General features: G+C 43.3%; 1 protein-coding gene across 4 annotated transcripts; it reads left to right on the top strand.

Annotated features, from left to right (window-relative positions):
- The first annotated feature begins 4,042 nt into the window (after positions 1-4,042).
- Positions 4,043-18,929, top strand: LOC139382045 (hormone-sensitive lipase-like). 4 transcript variants are annotated; one of them, XM_071125998.1, is made up of 12 exons: positions 4,043-4,075; positions 8,548-8,627; positions 9,116-9,365; positions 12,418-12,702; positions 12,997-13,087; positions 13,273-13,418; positions 13,662-13,847; positions 13,980-14,135; positions 14,275-14,419; positions 14,585-14,812; positions 15,128-15,510; positions 15,922-18,929. In XM_071125998.1, exons 3-12 carry the CDS (start codon positions 9,126-9,128, stop codon positions 16,141-16,143), a joined length of 2,082 nt encoding a protein of 693 aa, XP_070982099.1. In that variant the 5' UTR covers positions 4,043-4,075; positions 8,548-8,627; positions 9,116-9,125; the 3' UTR covers positions 16,144-18,929. The 4 variants fall into 4 exon arrangements, with proteins under 4 accessions (XP_070982099.1, XP_070982096.1, XP_070982097.1 ...); XM_071125995.1 differs by lacking the exon at positions 4,043-4,075 and adding an exon at positions 5,986-6,066; XM_071125996.1 differs by lacking the exon at positions 4,043-4,075 and adding an exon at positions 6,550-6,585.
- The last annotated feature ends 963 nt before the right edge of the window (positions 18,930-19,892 follow it).

Here is a 19,892-nt window from a genome sequence, read left to right as displayed (position 1 = left end):
TTGTAGAATAATGGTGAAGACATCAAAACTATGAAATAACACACGTGGAATAATGTAGTAACCAAAAAGGTGTTAAGCAAATCAAAATATATTTTAGATTCTTCAAAGTAGCCACCCTTTGCCTTGACATCTTTGCACGCTCTTGGCATTCTCTCAACCAGAAATTGAATGCTTTTCCAACAGCCTTGAAGGAGTTCCCACATATGCTGAGCACTTGTTGGCTGCTTTTCCGTCACTCTACAGTCCGACTCATCCCAAACCATCTCAATTTGGTTGAAAATAGTAAAAAAATTAATAAAAACCTTTGAATGAGTAGGTTTTCTAAAACTTTTGACCGGTAGTATTCAGACCCTTTACTTTGTTGAAGAACCTTTTGGCTGTGATTACAGCCTTGAGTCTTCTGGGGTGTGATGCTTCAAGCTTGGCCCACCTGTAATTGGGTAGGTTCTCCCATTTTTCTCTGTAAATCCTCTCAACCTCTGTCAGGTTGGATGGGGAGGGTCGCTGCTCAGCTATTTTCAGGTTTCTCCAGAGATGAGGTTCAAGTCCGGGCTCTGGCTAGGCCACTCAAGGACATTCAGAGACTTGTCCCGAAGCCACTCCTGGGTTGTCTTGGCTGTGTGCTTAGGGTTGTTGTCCTGTTGAACCTTCACCCCAGTCAGGTCCCGAGTGGTCTGGAGCAGGTTTAGTCAAGGATCTCTCTGTACTTTGCCCCGTTCATCTTTCCCTCCATCCTGACTCGTTTCCCATTCCCTGCCGCTGAAAAACATCCCCACAGCATGATGCTGCCACCACCATGCTTCACCGTAGGGATGGTGCCAGGTTTCTTCCAGATGTGACACTTGGCATTCAGGACAAATAGTTCAATCTTGGTTTCATCAGACCAGGGAATCTTGTTTCTCATGGTCTGAGAGTCCTTTAGGTGCCTTTTGGAAATCTCCAAGCGGGCTGTTATGTGCCTTTTACATAGGAGTGGCTTCTGTCTTGTCACTCTACCATAAAGGCATGTATGGTGAAGTTCTGCAGAGATGGTTGTCCTTCTAGAAGTTTCTCCCATCACCACAGAGGAACTCTGGAGCTCTGTCAGATTTACAATTGAGTTCTTGGTCACCTTCTTGACCAAGGCCCTTCTCCCCCGATTGCTCAGTTTGGCTGGGTGACCAGCTCTAGGAAGAGTATTGACGGTTCCAAACTTCTTTCATTTAAGAATGATGGAGGCCACTGTGTTTTTGGGAACCTTCAATGCTGCAGACATTTTTGCTTCCCTTTCCCAGATCTGTGACTCGACACAATCCTGTCTCGGAGCTCTACAGACAATTCCTTCGACCTCATGGCTTGGTTTTTCCTCTGACATGCACGGTCAACTGTGCGACCTTATATAGACAGGTGTGTGCCTTTCCAAATCACGTCCAATTGAATTTACCACAGGTGGACTCAAATCAAGTTATAGAAACATCTCAAGGATGATCAATGGAAACAGGATGCACATGAGCTCAATTTTGAGTCTCATAGCAAAGGGTCTGAATACTTATGTAATTAAGGTATTTATGTTTATTTTTAATACATTTACAAAATTGCAATAAAACCTGTTTTCGCTTTGTCATTATGGGGAATTTTGTGTAGATTGACACGGGATTTTTTTTATTTAATCCATTTTAAAATAAGGCTGTAATGTAATAATATGGGAAAAGTCAAGGGGTCTGAATACTTTCCGAAGGCATTGTATTTACTACTGTGATGTGGTTCCAATTTAAAGGAGAGATGGGACGATTGGTATCCTTGTTGTAGGCCTATGCTACCTCATGAGTATGAAACATCACAGAAAAGGTGAGGAATTTATTATGCAATGATCATGTAAATTAAATAAAAAATAGCCTAGAAAATGCTTACTTCTAATTATTTTAAAATGCAAAGATAATATATTTAGTTTCTCTCACTATTGGCAGATGCCAGCAGCATACCACTCTGCCAGGAGCATACGACCTATCCCATTACTGACTTGCCACTGACTCTTAGCAGGGTTGGTCCTTGTCATCCCTAAATGGGAGACCAGATGCTGCAGGAAGTGGTGTTGGAGGGCCAGTAGCAGGCTCTTTCTTTCCTCTGATCTAAAAAAAAAAAAAAATGCCTCAGGGCAGTGATTGGAGACGTCTATTGGATGGGACGTTAAACAGGTGTCCTGACTCTGTTCACTAAAGATCCAATGGCGTTTATCATAAGAGTATGGGTTTTAACCCCGTGTCCTGGCTAAATTCCCAAATCTGGCCATCATAGGCACCCAATCATCCCCAGCTTCCAATTGGCTCATTAATCCCCCCTCCTCTCCCCTGTAACTATTCCCCGGTCGTTGCTGTAAATGGGAAGTGTTCTCAGTCAATTTACCTAGTAAAATTTGGGATAAAAAAGATTGCATCTTGTTATTAATCTGTTTATTCTTATGAATAAGCTTTTCTATCATATAACCCATGTGCACAAATGACTAATCTATTTGCCTGCTTGCAATGCTTCAACCACTAGAAGTTGTGCGTACACATGGTATAAAGTTTACGGGAAGGTGAGTACATTTTCACGTCAAGTTCAGTTTTTGTAAATGCCCACTTTTGCGTGAAAACTGGCACACGCATGTTTTGGTCTATTTTTGTATTTATACACGATTTATTAATGAGGCCCCTTCTGTCAGGAGAATAATACTTCTACTTGTCCTGACATGGTTTTGAAACCTGTTCGGAAGTCTTGCTCCCATACGTGTGTTGTGTCAAAGGCATACCTGGCTCCACAAGGGGGTAAAAGAGTGCTTAACCCCCTAATTTGAAACCTTTGCCCCCTCAATTTCAGTTTTATGTCCCAATATAAAAATAGCAAAGAAATTGAGTGACAGGTTGGCGCAAAATCTGTATCTCCGCTGCGTCAGCACAATGGACAGAGCGCGCCAAGGTATGTGAAGGGGGGCTTTGGAAAGCCACTGGGGCTGTTAGGTATGAATCCTTTGGTCTTCCATAAAAAGCGGGGGGAAACGGTTCTCTGTGGTAGGCGAAGTGAATAACAACATACGCCTCTGCCTGTAATATTTGTTTTTGGGCGGGGTCAATTTTACAATTAGAGCTGCTTCACTCAACTCTGCCTCACGCCCCACACCACTACAGAGCTAGCTTCTTAGCTAGCAGTAAAACGCGTTAGTGTTATTAGCCTTAGCCTATTTAGCTAGCAGGAACCAGCTAATCTGCAACTGCCATGTTGGATATCAGAAAAGGGCCTTGCCACACTACCCAAACAAAGCCAAAGAAGAGCATTGAGTAGCAGCAGGATCAAACCACTGAGGCTGTCACAAAGCTCTAGCTAGCTCCGCGTGCAGAGCGTTCACCCTCTTCCACAAGTGCTGCCAGAATAATGGCTGCACAGCCCCCTCCACCTATGATCCTTATGATCAACCTATGTTCCTTATGATCTTGGAAAAGAGGAGCCAGCCTCTAGAATCCTACCCTAGTCCCAGGTTTCCTGTCCAAAAACGTTAATTTAATAGCAATTGGTTCAGAGGAAGAGAGTGGCTGGAGTACTCGGTTACTGAAAATGCTGCATTTTGTATCCCATGTCGAAACACTTTTTAATGATGGGTAGCTGGCAAGAAATCACATGTATTTGTCGGCGATTGTGGACATTATTGAGTTACTTGTTTCAAACCAGCAACCACTGAGGTGGACATTGGACATGATAGAGTCGGTGGGGGAGGGGGGGCAGTGGACTTTTCCTGTCTGACGGAATACACTTTCCGAAAAGACAAGGAACTTGCCAAGGGGTTTAGCATCATACCCCACAGTGCCACATACATGTCACGCGATATTCAAAATGAAATCATAGGGCTCATTGGTGAGATTGTCACTGAGGAAGCTACATGCGAAAAGTAATTTTCCACTTTGACAAACGTGTTCAGTCAGCACAGAAGAAGCATACTACACCCGAGGATAGCTCAACTAATCCAACTGGGGGGGTTCTTACAAGAAGATTTTGGGGATAATGGAATGATCGATTCCTCAGGAAGTTCCACAGAGCATCAAGGAGGCTTCAACTGTTCTGAAGGGTAAGAAACAATCTAGCTGGTTGTTTTTCATAAAGAATCTTGCTTTACTGTATAGGGCGCTGTTCACTTTTATGTTTGTGGTACAGCGTGATATAAGCAGAATTCAATATGATTCCAATGCAAGAACCCAAATGATGCTCCTGGGTATAGTAGCTACAGTACATATCAGTAAGTTTCATCATAGAAATCGATACATTCCATTATGGTTTTCTTGGTAGCCGATTGGTTTTCGTGGTTGTAAATGGAACCGTACATATTGGAAATGTGTTTACGGTAGGTTGGCATTGCTTAATTGATTACGTGGGTCAAATTTGATTCACAGAAGTATATTGCGCCATATCACAACTTGTTATAGGACTATTTATTTGGCAAGACAGCTGTACATGGCTGCATTGCACTGTAGTAGGCTTTAGGCTATTTGGATCTCCATTCACTTTTGTTTAATGTGTTTGTTGACGGTTAATGTAACTAGCCTAGATATAGATTGTTGATCTGATATTTAGTTTACTCGGCCTACTACTGTACTTGGTACCGCTGTTTTGTTCTCATTCATTCATTTGGTAGAGCAAGGCCGTTTTAGTAATGAATATAGGCTACAAGATATAGTAGATAGGTGAATTACCCTACTGCAAACAGCCTATGTGAATTCAGCCTTACACACAGCTGTCTTGCCAAAATAATGCAAACTAAATGCTTTAAGTAGTAGCCTAGTTATTCATGTATGGAAACAAAAATACTGAATAGCATTTTGGTGTAGGGTGCTGTCTATTGTACTGATACAGCGCAGCGGTGATAGGCTACATATTTCGCACCAACCTGACTGTCACTTCAAAAGCACTCAATGATCTCAGTCTCTGCATTTTAACTTTGTTTATTGTGATATAGCTTGATATAAGCCGAATTCAATATAATTCCAATGCAAGAACCCCTCAATTGTGCCCCTTTGCCGATTTCAACTCTCCCCTCGCTTTATCCTGACGCCCCCTTAGTCACTTTATCCTGCCGCACCCTTAGCCACTTTATTCTGGCGCCGGGTCTGGTCAAAGGACCCTTTGATAGTAAATAAAATTGATTTCATAGCTTTCATTGGAAAGGTTATCAACATGACTCGGATTGTGAAAAGAAGAAATGCCATGTTGAAGATTATTGTGGATATGGCAACAGAGTTATTAGTGGCAACAGATGTTAACAGAATGTAGCAGCATACCACCCTGCATCCTACTGCTGGCTTGCTTCTGAAGCTGGTTGGTCCTGGTCAGTCCCTGGATGGGAGACCAGATGCTGCTGGAAGTGGTGTTGTGGGGCCAGTAGGAGGCACCCTTTCCTCTGGTCTAAAACAAATATCCCAATGCCCCAGTGCAGAGATTGGGGACATTGCCTTGTGTAGGGTGCCGTCTTTAGGATGGGATGTTAAGCGGATGTCCTGACTCTCTGGTCACTAAAGATCCCATGGCACTTATTGTAAGAGTAGGGTGTTAACCCTGGTGTCCTGGCCAAATTTCCCAATCTGTCCTTCATACCATCATGGCCACCTAATCATCCCCAGTTTACAATTGGCTAATTCCTCCTCTCTCCTGTAACTATTCCCCAGGTCGTTGCTGTAAATAAGAATGTGTTCTCAGTCAACTTACCTGGTTAAATAAATATGTTACTGGCCACATTATTTTTTAAATGATGAGTAACCCTAAGGATGGATTGTCTCAACATTACAGAGCAAAAGTTTGAAAAGGTTTGATGTGTTTTGGGGACGGGAGGGTTTGTCAGAAGTTAATATGGGTTTTTGTAGTATAGAATTATACAAACCATGATCAATCGCACATTCCAGCACAGTAGGTGGCGGCAGGCATGCACCTTAAACGTGTGTGCGGACGGCCATTATACCATAGAAGAAGAAACAATGAAGCCAAGGATTTTTTTTAAACGAATTGAGCGCACCCCAATCGGTGGGGCGAAACAGAAACTGTCAGCTGAAGAATAGAGGATGCGTGTTGGTAAGTTTGTAGGCTGTACAATGCAAGGCTTTCCATATTTGATCATACTGTACACTAACTTTTCTCGTAAACATAGGTCGCACGTTTATTGCAAGTGTTCGTTTGAAGTCACTTGTTTAATTGTCGTTCGTCCGTCACAATTTTTTGCCAGTCTTGGGCGGCCAAATTCAATGTCGTAGAAAACAACTATGTACACTAGGACACTTCAACTGATGACTATCCTGGAGATAAAAAATGTAATAACATTGCGTAAATCTGACATGTATTGACGGGACAAACAATATTAGCTTACGTTTCGGTATGAATCGCCTTAATCAGAGCCTCTGATTAAATGTGTTTCTTCCTTCAATAAATCGATCAGATTTACGCCGCAACCGATTACTCCTTGTTTTTATTCTCCCGGATAATTTTCAATAGAAGTGTTCTGGGGTTAATTCATTTTGGCAGGATTTTAAAGTCCCATCAGTCAAGCACCAGCTGATTCCCTTTTTGTTTCAACTGGGCAGGGCTGAAACTGGGGTAGGTTATACTTTTTTCCAAAGTTCTATGTCGTGTTTGAAAGTGCAATTTTTGTTTAACTATATGGATTTACATGTGGTTACCATCGGGAAAGATGATATCGCGGCTACCAGTGTCCCAGTTTAGAGTTTATATATTGGGAAGAGTGGATTTGGTCAGTTTAGAGTGGAGTTGTTTATTTGTCGATGTGTGGTGACGTCATCAAGCAGCTGGTTAGGTTCTGAGCGCTGGGGAGTCCTGAGTAATTAGATGAAAGGTGACTTGTTTTTTTAAATTTTGTATCTTAATTTAACTACTCAAGTTAAGAACAAATGCTAATTTACAATGATGGCCTACACCGACCAAACGTTAAGCCGGACGACGCTGGCCAATTGTGCGCACTATGGGACTCCCAATCACGACCGGTTGGGATAGAGCCTGGAATCGAACCAGGGTCTGTAGTGACTCCTTTAGCACTGATATGCAGTGCTAAAGGAGTCACTAGGATCAGTACTCTGGGAATCTGGTAGTTTGAGCGGGTGAAGGACGCACCGACAATGGCTGTTCTGTTCTCCATACACCTGTCAGATGTCAGTAAATGTTGGTCGTGCATATTGTTGTATGGCGAAGAGGAAATTAACAACACGCACCATGCGGACTGCGGTGATAGAATACAGATTGGTGGAATTGTGGAGAGAACCCAATGCCTTTTCAATGGGCGAGTTCGTTTTACATGGCCCGGTGCCCCGGTTTAGTGGATTTGTTGTTTTAGACCGTTTCAAGTGCAAAACGAACTGTACCAATATTGCATCTGCTTCCCTACCATGACAAAAAAAACAAAAGGTAATACAATTATTATTATTGCATATTGCGTCTATATTCTGGGCCTCCGTCTCTTTAAAACAAATATTTCTGCACAGAAAGTGCACACTAATAAAGCAGCTCACTGTTTGTGTGTCGGATTTTTTTCCTACGACAACCGAGAAATGCAGGGTATGATCAATTAGGGAATCATCGTAATATGTGAGCACCCACGTCCTGGGGTTGGGGATGGACGGAAATATTTGGGAGCACGTCCGTAAGTCGTGTAGTGTTTTAACGATGCATACTTCCTACAACGGCCGAATATGACGGCTAACATACGTTTCCCAAAACACCACAACGAGAGAACGTTCGCTATGCATTAATAACTTGGGCTAGGATCAGTACGACAGGACTCGCGGGTCAAAGGATGCACCGATGATGGCTGTTCCGTTCTCCAGAACCCTGTCTGATGCACTAGTGTTCAACTGCAATTCCGGGGTTCCTGCATGAACACCCCATTGGCCCCCCTCCCCCTCTAGCACAATATGTTCATGCTTGTGTGACACTTGTTTAAATTTTAAATCCATGTTTTGTATCGAGTGACAAATACCTTTTGCATGTGTGTCAATCTTTGTTTTGGTCGCACTGTGTGACGCGCGTCAACTACGTCTACACGTGGCGGCGTCGCATAGAAACGACTAGTTCCTGCAAAGATGCTGGAAAATGCTAGATGCGGGGCAGCAAGGGTGCGTTCGTAAATTTACTCTGGCCATCTACACCTATTTCAGACGACACTCATCTGAGTGTGCCAGAGCGAAGAATAACTGACGAATTTACGAACGCTCAACACCCGTTGAATATGACCGGTTTCGGCAAAAACGCGTAATTAAATTGTTGACAGCAGCACAGTGACAGTCACCAGCGCTCTGGATAACATGAACAGCCTAACCAGCTCTGCTAGTATGTCTGGAAGTAGCTAGCCAACGTTAGCGTGGATGCTTGACTGCCGTTGTGAGGTCAGAACGCTCGTATAAACCCTTCTCCCCGATTAGAGCGACCCCAGAGCGCACCTCTGGCAATCCAGATTGAATTTACGAACACACCCTAAAATGGCTAGGAACCTCCTCGTGACGTACAAAACATGAATTTAATAAAAAAAATATTTTCTGTTTTTTGTAGAACCCCCTGCAACTGGATACTGACATTTTATAAGGCACCCTTTCCCCGAATCTAGAACGAAGACGTTGTCGCAAGAGCAGGTTAGTTGAATAATCAATTTCAACATTTGTATAAGCTAACGTTAACCTGTAATGGAAACATGACATGGTTATTACATATCTGGCGTACAAGCATATAGCCTACATAACTTGTCAGTTATATATACCAGAACAAGGTTGGTTTGATTTGTTGATTCTTAGTAGCCTAGTCTTCTATTGACTAGGCCTATAAATTAAGGCTTTAGGACAATATTTAGTGTACATTTTGATAAATGTTGTCAACAGCCTTTTATTTTTTTATTTTTTGCTAAGTCAGTTTGTAAGAGGAGTCCTGTGCTAGTTGCATCTTTTAATCTTTGACCTTTGGCACACACAACCAAAGCAGTCATTTTAAAGAGGTTAGTCCGATGTAATGATTTTTATATCTCCTTATTTAAACTTTCAAAGCTCAGATATAGTGTGATTATTCAGAAATAAAATAATGTTTTTGGTCTAGGTTTGGTTTATATTTCTGTATGTGTGCGCTCTAGTGTCTCAGGTATGGATTGGATAGCTGTGTTCACATCCTTGGAGGCGGTGTGTAAGGAAAACATCACTGCTCTGTCTGGGCCTCCTGACTTGCCATATAGCGACGTGTCCAGGCGCTTGGTGACATGCATGAGAAAGATTCAGGACCATGGTCGTGCCCTGGAACCTGTGGTTTCTGGCATCACTGCAGTCTACCACCACTATGACTTTGACTCTGATACCCCTGGGAATGGGTATCGCACACTGGTCAAGGTAGGGTAGAATTATCACTCTGTGATTGCCTCTCATTCTCTTGCCACAGAGGGGAAAATAGGAGGGAGCAGGGCTGGTCCTGGACGTTCTGCCGTCGTAGGCGAGACCATAATATGCTACAAATTTTAGCACAGCTGGTTTTTAGGCCATATAGTCAGTACAATGTCAATAACATAGTCTAATATTTTCAATCGGATTACATTGATAAAATCACCAATACCCTAGAGGTTCTGCCGCCCTAGGTGAGACAAAAATGATTACATCTTAGACATCCTATAGAATCTAAGCATGGCACTTTCAAAAGTTACCTTTCCACCCAGAAACAGTTTTCTGCGTCAGTAGAGCCTATAAGCTTCAACTGCTGGCTACTCGTCCGTTATATAACCCAACAACATAAGTGCTTCCCTAAAAGCTGCTTGGGTTTAAACAAACATCTTGTCTTTTCAGAAAGAGAAAAGACAGAATAGCAAAGTATATTTTTTTGATCTCCTCGAATATTATAGGCTGCAGTTTAGCTTCAGACTGTCATGGAGAGGAATCAATATATCACCACATGGGTCAGAGTCACTTCTTTCAAAGACATTTCAGAGCTTGTTTCTACCATAAGGCATCAGAGTTAAGCATTGTTCTAGAACGCTTGATATAATCTGGATACATTTTATGTATTTATTTCAAAATGTAAAGCAAACCAATAGATACCCTTTGTTAAAGAAAAGGGCAAAAGAATACGTGATACCCTCAGTCAATTCGAGCCCTGGTTTTAGTCAAACACACCAAGCCCTTCCCAGGCACGGAGGTATTTAGATAATTGTGTCTGTCAAACAGGTAGGCTTACCACTTATTTTTTTGAAAGATTAAAAAATCATCTCCAATTATATATGTTTATGCCCATAGAAAATGTTGGTGCATGCGTGCACATATAGAAGGTCCCTTTCCAGGCAGAAGGGAATTTTACTTGAACCCCTTCATCAGAGAGTTACAATGTTGCTATCACTATGCAACCTACTACCTATAGGAGGAAAATAAGTTACATTTTTTTTATCCAATTGGTAGTTACAGTCTTGTCTCATCGCTGCAACTCCCGTATGGACTCGGGAGAGGCGAAGGTCGAAAGCCATGCGTCCTCCGAAACACACCCCAACCAAGCCGCACTGCGTCTTAACACAATGCCCACTTAACCCGGAAGCCAGGCACACCAATGTGTCGGAGGAAACGCAGTACACCTGGCAACCGTGTAAGCGTGCACTGCGCCCAGCCCGCCACAGGAGTCGCTAGTGTGCGGTGGGACAAGGACATCCCTGCCGGCCAAACCCTCACCTAACCCAGACGATGCTGTGTGCGCCGCCCCATGGGTCTCCCGGTCGCGGCCGGCTGCGATAGAGCCTGAACTCGAACCCAGAATCTCTAGTGGCACAGCTACCACTGTGATGCAGTGCCTTAGACCACTGTGCCACTCAGGTGGCCGGAAAACAAGTTTCTTATTAATAATATCCCACCTGTTATCACACATGGCACGACCACATCATTGTTACAATTACAATAAAAATAACACTTTTATATAACATATTTAACATGTTTTTATATTCCTGTGGAACTGTAAAACAGAGTAAGATCATTTGAGCTTCAGAAACAACTGCGTTCATAAATGCATGACAGGCCTCGTTTCACTGGAGCAGTGTAAAATAAGCTTCATGTCAATGACCTAGCCTTAATGAATTGTTTTTATTTACATATTGAATTTATTTAATCTCCACCTAGTGGCCTCTCCTCTGCTGTGGCGCTGCATTACAGTCAGCAACGTTTTCTCTTGGTAGCGGTCCATGGTCCTGAAATCAAATCATCTGAGTTTAATTGGACCCCAGCCTGATCTCCAGCTCCTTCCACCTCTGGAAACTATCTAGGTGGTCATGCGACTTCTCATGCGAGCTGAGGAGGTGGCACAGATTCTTCCACTCCCTGATTCCATCCCTGACCAGCACAGATTTGCACTCATGTGAAAAAAGTTTGCAGCAAAAACAGAGAAGGCTGCATCGTTTTTGTTGGAATAGACAAGCCTTGGTCTCTCCCCTCTCTCCCCATTCGCCATCCTCCTATTGTAGTGGGCCACTGAACACTTTTGTTGCCCCTCATCTCTTGGGAAATTCCCCTCCTTATCCTGATGTGGCCCAGCCTGCACTAGCATCTCGTAAAGATCCAATTATATATTTTGGCCACTCACTGGGATCTTTTTTGTTGTTGTATGGGAGTCGGATTTAACAGCACCACCACCACTGTCATCCGGGATGGGGAGCGACTAGTCTGGGTCAATAATAGTAGGATCTTCGCCGGCATTGTTTGGAGGTGTGGCTAGGCCTGGTGCGACCACCTGTACTTGTCCAGCCAGAGAGCTGCCATCACCAGGGGCTTGTCGTTCTTTCCGAATAAATGGCCGGTCCTCGTAGGCTTGTCATTCTCCCCAACGGCTGATGGACATTGCTGCACGCGGATAAATTTCACCAGCAAATTTCTTTGGTTTAGAGATTATGCCTCTTTTCTCATTGTTTTTATTTTATTTTTTTAAATATTCGATTCCTGATTAGTTTTTGTCTCTTTGACATGGTAGAAAATTGTTTCAGATCTCTATAGATTACTTTTAGCTAAAATAATATCCACTAGTAGTAGCTAGCCAAAGTTAACAGGATAGGTTAGGCTACTGCCTTAATCACTAATCGTCTTCGTCACATAAAAATGAAAAAATAACTGGCAGATTCAATGTTTCACAATTGGATAATCTCATATAAACACACACATCACCATAGCTACCAAGGATAGTGGGAGTGAACTTCGGGAGAAGTGGGAATGGGGTGCCGCGGGTAGTGAAGCAGCCGATCAGGGGTGCCCGGATGTCGGCAGCCAATTGTCAAAATGCAGCCCCAAATTCAAGAATCTTGCCTAATGGGAGGGCCGGCCCTGGGAGGGAGTGATGGAGCTCCTTCGATTATTAAAACAAATTTATATTTTACATCTTTGTATTCATATTTCAGAACAAACAAAATATAATCTAATTTCACAGGTGTTGCAGTCTTGCCTTCTGCACATCATCCACAACGGCCGCTACATTGCCTCTAACTGCCACAGGGCCTTCTTCAGGGCCGACCACAATGCCTCAGAGATGGAAGCCTATGGCAGTGTCCTGTGTCAGCTACGGGCCCTCCTCTACATTGCCCAGGGAATGCTCCACGACAACAGTCCCGGGCAGCTGTACGGAGAGCAAGACGGAGAGCTGAGCAGGTGGTTGGTGAGGGAGTATGCCTCCATGCACAAGGCCTGCTTCTACGGCCGCTGCCTAGGCTTTCAGGTCAGTCACCACCAGGGGGAGATGCTATAGAGCAGTGGTTCTCAACCGGGGGTACTAGAGATATATTCCCTCTGTAAATTGTATATCCTCACTGTAAATCAGCTTTTCTCCACAGAGTTTTATGTTCACTATGTTTATATTGTATATCCTGTATGTTGACTTACTGTCTGTATTCTGTATGTACGTTGTTTATTGCTGGCAGAAACTATTCGCTAAGTCAAATTCCAGGTAAGTGTAAATGTACTTGGTGAATGAATAGATTCTGAAATATTTTTTCCCCCTCTGCTTCCACAGTTCTCATCTTCCCTTCGTCCGATCCTGCAGTCATTAATCATAAGCATGGTCTCGTTTGGAGAGAGCTACGAAAAACAGCATTCCGGGTTAGGTCAGTCTCTGAGTTCTTTGGGCTGTATCAAGTTGTAAAACTATACATGTTAGTTGTCATAACAACTGACTGATTATCTACCTTGTAGGGCCTATTGCAAGATTTATGGTAATCCTTTGTCATTTTACAAAGTTAGTGTGCAGTGCTATACTGACTTCCCATTTGCTCTCCTCCATATCCCTTAGGCATGGCAGCATTCTCCCTCCTTACCTCTGGGAAGTATGTCATCGATCCAGAGCTGAGAGGAGAAGAATATGAGAGGATCACCCAGAACTTGGACATGAAGTTCTGGAAGTCCTTCTGGAACCTCACCGAATCAGAGCTTGTATCGGTGAGGGGAGGAGGCTCCTAACTAATTCTACTGATAGGTGTTGTATGCTTCCTGAAGTCTTTGCGCATCTCGTTGGTCTTATTGGTATTGAGGACCAAGTGTGATTCATCACACCACTCTACAAAGGGGGAGCTGTGTTTCTCCTACTTACTCAGTCTCTCCTTGCTTACTCCATCTTCCTGTTTGTTTCCTTTTCTGACTGTTTGCAATGTCCTCCATCTTTTTTGTCCATCCATTCCACAGGGCTTTGCCAGTTTAACCTCTACCCTAGTGCAGGTGAACCTCACCCTGACCATACCCCCTGAACCACTACTCCTCCCCCTGGTCTCAGACCCCCGTCTCTCTACCCCTGTGTCCCCGCCAGTGGCCCACTGGGGCCCTGGACCTGTCAACATGCGCCTCATCTCCTATGAGCTTCGAGAAGGACAGGTGAGAACTCAGCTTTTACCTTGTGCTTATTATCTGATGATTTTATCACAGGTCTACACTGTTTTATCAATCATATTACTGTAAAAAGGGTTCAGTTATGATGCATACATCTTACCCTCTCTCTTTCTTCAGGACAGTAAAGAGCTGCTAGCCTTCACTCGTACAGAAGCTCCACCCATTTCCCTGTCTTTAGTACCGTTTGGTGCCCAGAAGCAACCTCCTTCCCCCTGGCTGTTGATCCACTTCCATGGAGGAGGCTTCGTGTCCCAGACCTCCAAATCCCATGAGGTACATAGGCATGGGGTAGTGGTGTGTCGCCTGAAATTACTTATGCTAAAACAAAACCCTAGTTTCAAAATAATTTCATATTGTTGAACCTTGCTGTTTAATTTTCCTGTCACATCTCCATCTGTCCTCCATCTCCCAGAACTATCTGAAGAGCTGGTCCAAGGATCTGAATGTCCCCATCCTGTCTGTGGATTACTCCTTGGCACCTGAGGCCCCCTTTCCCAGAGCCCTGGAGGAGTGCTTCTACGCCTACTGTTGGGCCCTCAAGAACTGCCATCTTCTGGGTCAGTGTCATTACCACTGTGTTAGAGCTAAGAGCCAAAGGCAATGGTTTCTTAGCTCGACAGAGGACCCTCGGCTCAATCATATTGGTACATCTTATATTGCAGTATTACAACAAAACGTCTGTCGGACCCGCTGGTACTGATTGGTCTGTTCCTCTGCCCTAGGCTCCACTGCTGAGCGTGTGTGTCTGGCTGGGGACAGTGCTGGGGGGAACCTCTGCATCACTGTGTCCATGAGGGCCATTGCCTGCGGTGTGCGCATCCCTGATGGAATTATGGCTGCATATCCTGCTACCCTGCTCACCATTGAAGCCTCGCCCTCCCGCCTTCTCACCAGCTTTGACCTACTGCTGCCCTTAGGGGTGCTCTCCAAGTGTATCAACGCCTACACAGGTGAGGAAGTGAAAGGCATGAGAGGGTATTAGTCCAAGGTTATGTAAAAGGTAGTTAAAGTCACACTCCAGTCTTATTTTACTTTTTTTTAAACATTTGTCATTTAGCAGATGCTCTTATCCACAGCGACTAGTTAAATATCTAGGTGGGACAACCACATATCACAGGCATAGAAAGTAAATTTTTCCTCAGAGTAGCTATCACTACCTTACTGTATTTATATATGTGGTATTGTTTTTCAATAGGAAAAGTTAAGTTACTTTATTTCTCCTTTTTTCCAAATGACCTTGTCTTTCTCTTTTTCACCCCCTCCAGGTGTAGACTCTGATACAGTTCAGCCTACAGAGGGGATCAGCACGTTGAGCGCTCTAGGTAGAGACACAGCCTCGCTGATCAGTGACCTCTCACACGGGGCGTCCAAATGGATCCAGTCCTTCATTCCCGCAGAGGTCCTAGGGTCATGGTCATCGTCTCACCGGAGGTCCTTGGACAACAAGGCCCACCAGAGATCAGTGTTGCCATGTTCACCCGACTCCTCCTCAGGCCCCAGGGACTACCCAGAAGGCTTTGCGCCCCTGCGATCCGAGCGCCTGTCTGTGATCCAGCCGCGTAGCTGTCCCTCCGTCAAGAACCCATTTGTGTCACCCCTGCTAGCCTCTGACGACCTACTGCGTGGACTACCACATGTACACTTAGTGGTGAGAGAGGAGGGATGGGGAGGGGGCGAGTCAATGCATTTAAGACAGGGTTTTCCAAACTCCGTCCTCGAGACACAAGGGGTGCACGTTTTGGTTTTTGCTCTAGCACTACACAGCCAATTCAAATAATCAATTAATCATCAAGTTTTGATCATTTGAATCAGCTGTGAAGTGTTAGGGTGAAAACCAAAACGTGCACCCCTTGTGGTCCTGAGGACCGAGTTAGGGAAATGCTGATTTAGGAAGACGGGTTTGTAGGTTGAGAGGGATGGAAAAGATAAAGAAAGAAAAACCAAGACACATTTTAAGGCTTATTTTGTCACTGGTCTCTATCTCACTCCACAATTGATGGTCTTTCCACTTTAATCTCTGAGTTTTCTGTAGTTTTTACTCCCCTGTCTGTCCCCACAGGCCTCTGCACTGGATGCTTTGCTGGATGACTCTGTGATGTTCGCCAGGAAACTGCGGAATATGGGCCAACCAGTGACCCTAAGGGTAGTGGAAGACCTCCCACATGGCTTCCTTAGCCTATCGGGATACGCAGAGGAGATAAAGGTGGCCTCCGACATCTGCGTAGAGCGAATCAGGGAGGTCTTCCAGCAGACAACTCTGCCTTCCTGTACTCGCAAGTGACCAATGTTTGAAAGGAATAATAATGGGGCTGACCATCTGGCTAATAAAACCAAGGGGAAAACTAGTTGTTGTCCTCACGAAAGTGAAAGATAACACCCTTGCCTTTCTTGCACTTTTCTGACTAGCACTGACTGAATGCTGCTTTGAGGAAAACATTTTCTAATTATGAGTGATATTTGAAGTTACTGGTTAAAGAGCATCTGCTGAGGGTGATGTCAGTGTTCACAGTTTAGTGTTTTTTAGTCCAGGAAAGGGGCATGTCATTTTTAATCAATTAAATGTCATATTGCTTAAGGTTTGAGAACAATACTGACACACAAATGCAATTTCACACATTTTTATTGAGTTAAAAAAAAAAAAAAACACTTGCGTGTCAGAGGGTGAGAGAGACGTTGAGTGTCCTGGGAGGCTGTGGCTTTAGCAAGGGGCTTTGTGTGGGCTTAACAACCGTGTCTCCCTGTGGCAGAAGAGACGCCACGCTAGACACCTTCACCTCAGGATCATGGGGTAAACCTTCCCATACCTGTGAGCCTCAGACAACAATAACACAATGCTGGGATGTCCTGTATACCCAACCGTATACCCTACCAAAAAAAGCAGATACCAATTCATCGGCAGATTTAAATTTAAAAAAAATACAAATACAAATGTATACATATATTTGTAATAATGACAATTACAACAATACTGAATGAACACTTTTATTTTAACTTAATATAATACATAAAATCAATTCAAATCAAAGTTTATTTGTCACGTGCGCCGAATACAACAGGTGTAGACCTTACAGTGAAATGCTTAAGCAATTTAGTGTCAAATAAATAATGAAACCTGTTCAATTTGGTTTAAATAATGCAAAAACAGTGTTGGAGAAGAAAGTAAAAGTGCAATATGTGCCATGTAAAAAAGCTAACGTTTAAGTTCCTTGCTCAGAACGAAAGTTGGTGGTTCCTTTTAACATGACTCTTCAATATTCCCATTTAAGAAGATTTAGGTTGTAGTTATTATAGGAATTATGACACGTCGACTATTTCTCTCTATACCATTTGTATTTCATATACCTTTGACAATTGGATGTTCTTATAGGCACTATAGTATTGACCGCCTAATCTCGGGAGTTGATAGGCTTGAAGTCATAAACAGCGCTGTGCTTCAAGCATTGCTAAGAGCTGCTGGCAAACGCAGTAAAGTGCTGTTTGAATGAATGCTTACGAGCCTGCTGCTGCCTACCACCGCTCAGTCAGACTGCTATATCAAATCATAGACATAATTATAATATAATAAACACAGAACTACGAGCCTTTGATCATTAATATGGTCAAATCCGGATACTATAATTTCGAAAACAAAACGTTTATTATTTCAATCAAATACGGAACCGTTCTGTATTTTATCTAATGGGTGGTAACCCTAAGACTAAATATTGCTGTTACATTGTACAACCTTCAATGTTATGTCATAATTGTGTGAAATTCTGGCAAATTAATTACGCTCTTTGTTAGGAAGAAATGGTCTTCACACAGTTCGCAACGACCCAGGCAGCCCAAACTGCTGCATATACCCTGACTCTGCTTGCACTGAATGCAAGAGAAGTGACGCAATTTCCCTAGTTAATATTGCCTGCTAACATGCATCTATTTTAACTAAATACTCAGGTTTAAAAATGATTTTAAGTAAGGTATTGATGTTTATGGTTAGGTGCATTTGTGCAACAATTGTGCTTTTTTTTGCGAATGTGCTTTTGTTAAATCACCTGTTTGGTGAAGTTGAAGTAGGCTGTGATTCGATGGTACATTTAACAGGCAACGCTTTGATTATATGCAACGCAGGACAAGCTAGTTAACTTCACATGGTTGATGATATTAGTAGGTTATGTGAAGATTGTTTTTTATGAGATAAGTTTCATGCTAGCTAGCAACTTAGCTTGGCTCCTTGCAGCCACAAGGTCCTTTTGATGCTCCACTCGCGTAACAGGTGGTCAGCCTGCCACACAGTCTCCTCGTGGATTGCAATGTAATCAGCCACAATCGACATAAAAAAGGCTGATTACCGATTTGTTATGAACTTGAAATCGGCCATAATTAATCAGCCATGCCGATTAATCGGTCGACCGCTAATCTCTTGGTCACAGATACCTAAAAAAAAAAAATCGGCCTCGTGATCTCTTTACGGTATTCTTGTTCATTCAAATTGCCATCGATAAAATGCAATTGTTTGTTGTCTGTACCTTATGCCTGAACATACCATAACCCAATTGCTGCCATGGGGCACTCTGTTGTGAGGCCGGTTGGACGTACTGCCAAATTCTCTAAAATGATGGGAGGTGGCTTATGGTAGAGAAATTAACATTAATTTCTGGCAACAGCTCTAGTGAGCATTCCTGCAGTCAACATGCCAATTGCACACTCAACTTGAGACATCTGTGGCATTGTGTTGTGAGTGGCCCTTTTGTCTTATTGTCCCCAGCACAAGGTGCACCTGTGTAATGATCATGCTGTTTAATTTTATTCTGATATGCCACACATGTCAGGTGGATGGATTATCTTGGCAAAGGAGAAATGCTCACTAACAGGAATGTAAACAAATTTGTGCACAAAATGAGAGAATTAAGCTTTTTGTGGGTATAGAAACTTTTTGGGATCTTTTATTTCAGCTGTTTTATATTTTAGTTCAGTGTAGTTGCTTATATCTTGTGTGCCTGATGATGCCCCTCATCCCTTATTCTGTACTGGGCTTGCAATATCAAGTGTGCCAAGTGTGATCTCAATAAAATGATTCATTGTCTAGTCTTTCTCAAACCCACGCCGGTCCATGGAGGAATGCATGCTGGTCTAGAGTGTATTTGTATTGAATATGATTTAGTTGGCTTTTTTGTGGTCTGTGGCATATTTGACTCATATAAATACTTGCCTTGGGCCTACTTGCACAATGCACTGAACTAAGCACTTGCCGCACTAAAAAAATTGTGTTGGCATGACTGTGTTTAGCTACACCACACAAGCTAGCTCTGCTGTGCTGCCTGCATTCTTATAAAAAACAAATTGTACCTTCAACTAGGCAAGTCAGTTAAGAACAAATTCTTATTTACAATGACGGCCTACCCCGGCCAACGCTTTGCCAATTGTGCGCCGGCCTATGGGACTCCCAATCACGGCCGGCCGGATGTGATACAGCCTGGATTCGAACCAGGGACTGTAGTGCCTCTTACAATGAGATACAGTGCCTTAGACTGCTGCGTCACTCGGGATCCCAAATAACAGCTGCCTGACAAAACCGTTCTGTGTGATGTGTCAAGATGCTATTGTAAAGAACCTGTAAGGCCACAGAAGCCACAGTTGTTTGTTGACTAGCGTTAACACTGATTTCCCATTAAATAATCACATTTATTTTATTTGAATGAACATACAGTGCACACCAAAACTGACCAGCCGCACACCAAGCCTTCCCAAAAACTCCAACATGCCTTCCGCATCATAACATACAGCAACTAATTTGCTTAACATTGTGTGATAGGCTGAGAGACTTTCGAATGTATAAAACATTACATTACCCCCTCATGCTCGGAAACAACGCCAAAGGAAGGTTTGATTCGGTTGTAGTGTATCACGGCATGATAAGATCCATTACAATGTACTACTTCATACAGCACCTCTGACAGTTTATTTGATATTTTGAAAGGACCCTTCTTTCTCAGTTTGAGTGACAACCCCTTTTTCCTCTGGTAGTCTAAGCCACACATTAATTTTCCT

This window comes from Oncorhynchus clarkii, chromosome 23, assembly GCF_045791955.1.
Source record: "Oncorhynchus clarkii lewisi isolate Uvic-CL-2024 chromosome 23, UVic_Ocla_1.0, whole genome shotgun sequence".
NCBI classification, from domain to species: Eukaryota; Metazoa; Chordata; class Actinopteri; order Salmoniformes; family Salmonidae; genus Oncorhynchus; species Oncorhynchus clarkii.
This window is presented reverse-complemented; position numbering and strand designations above follow the sequence as displayed.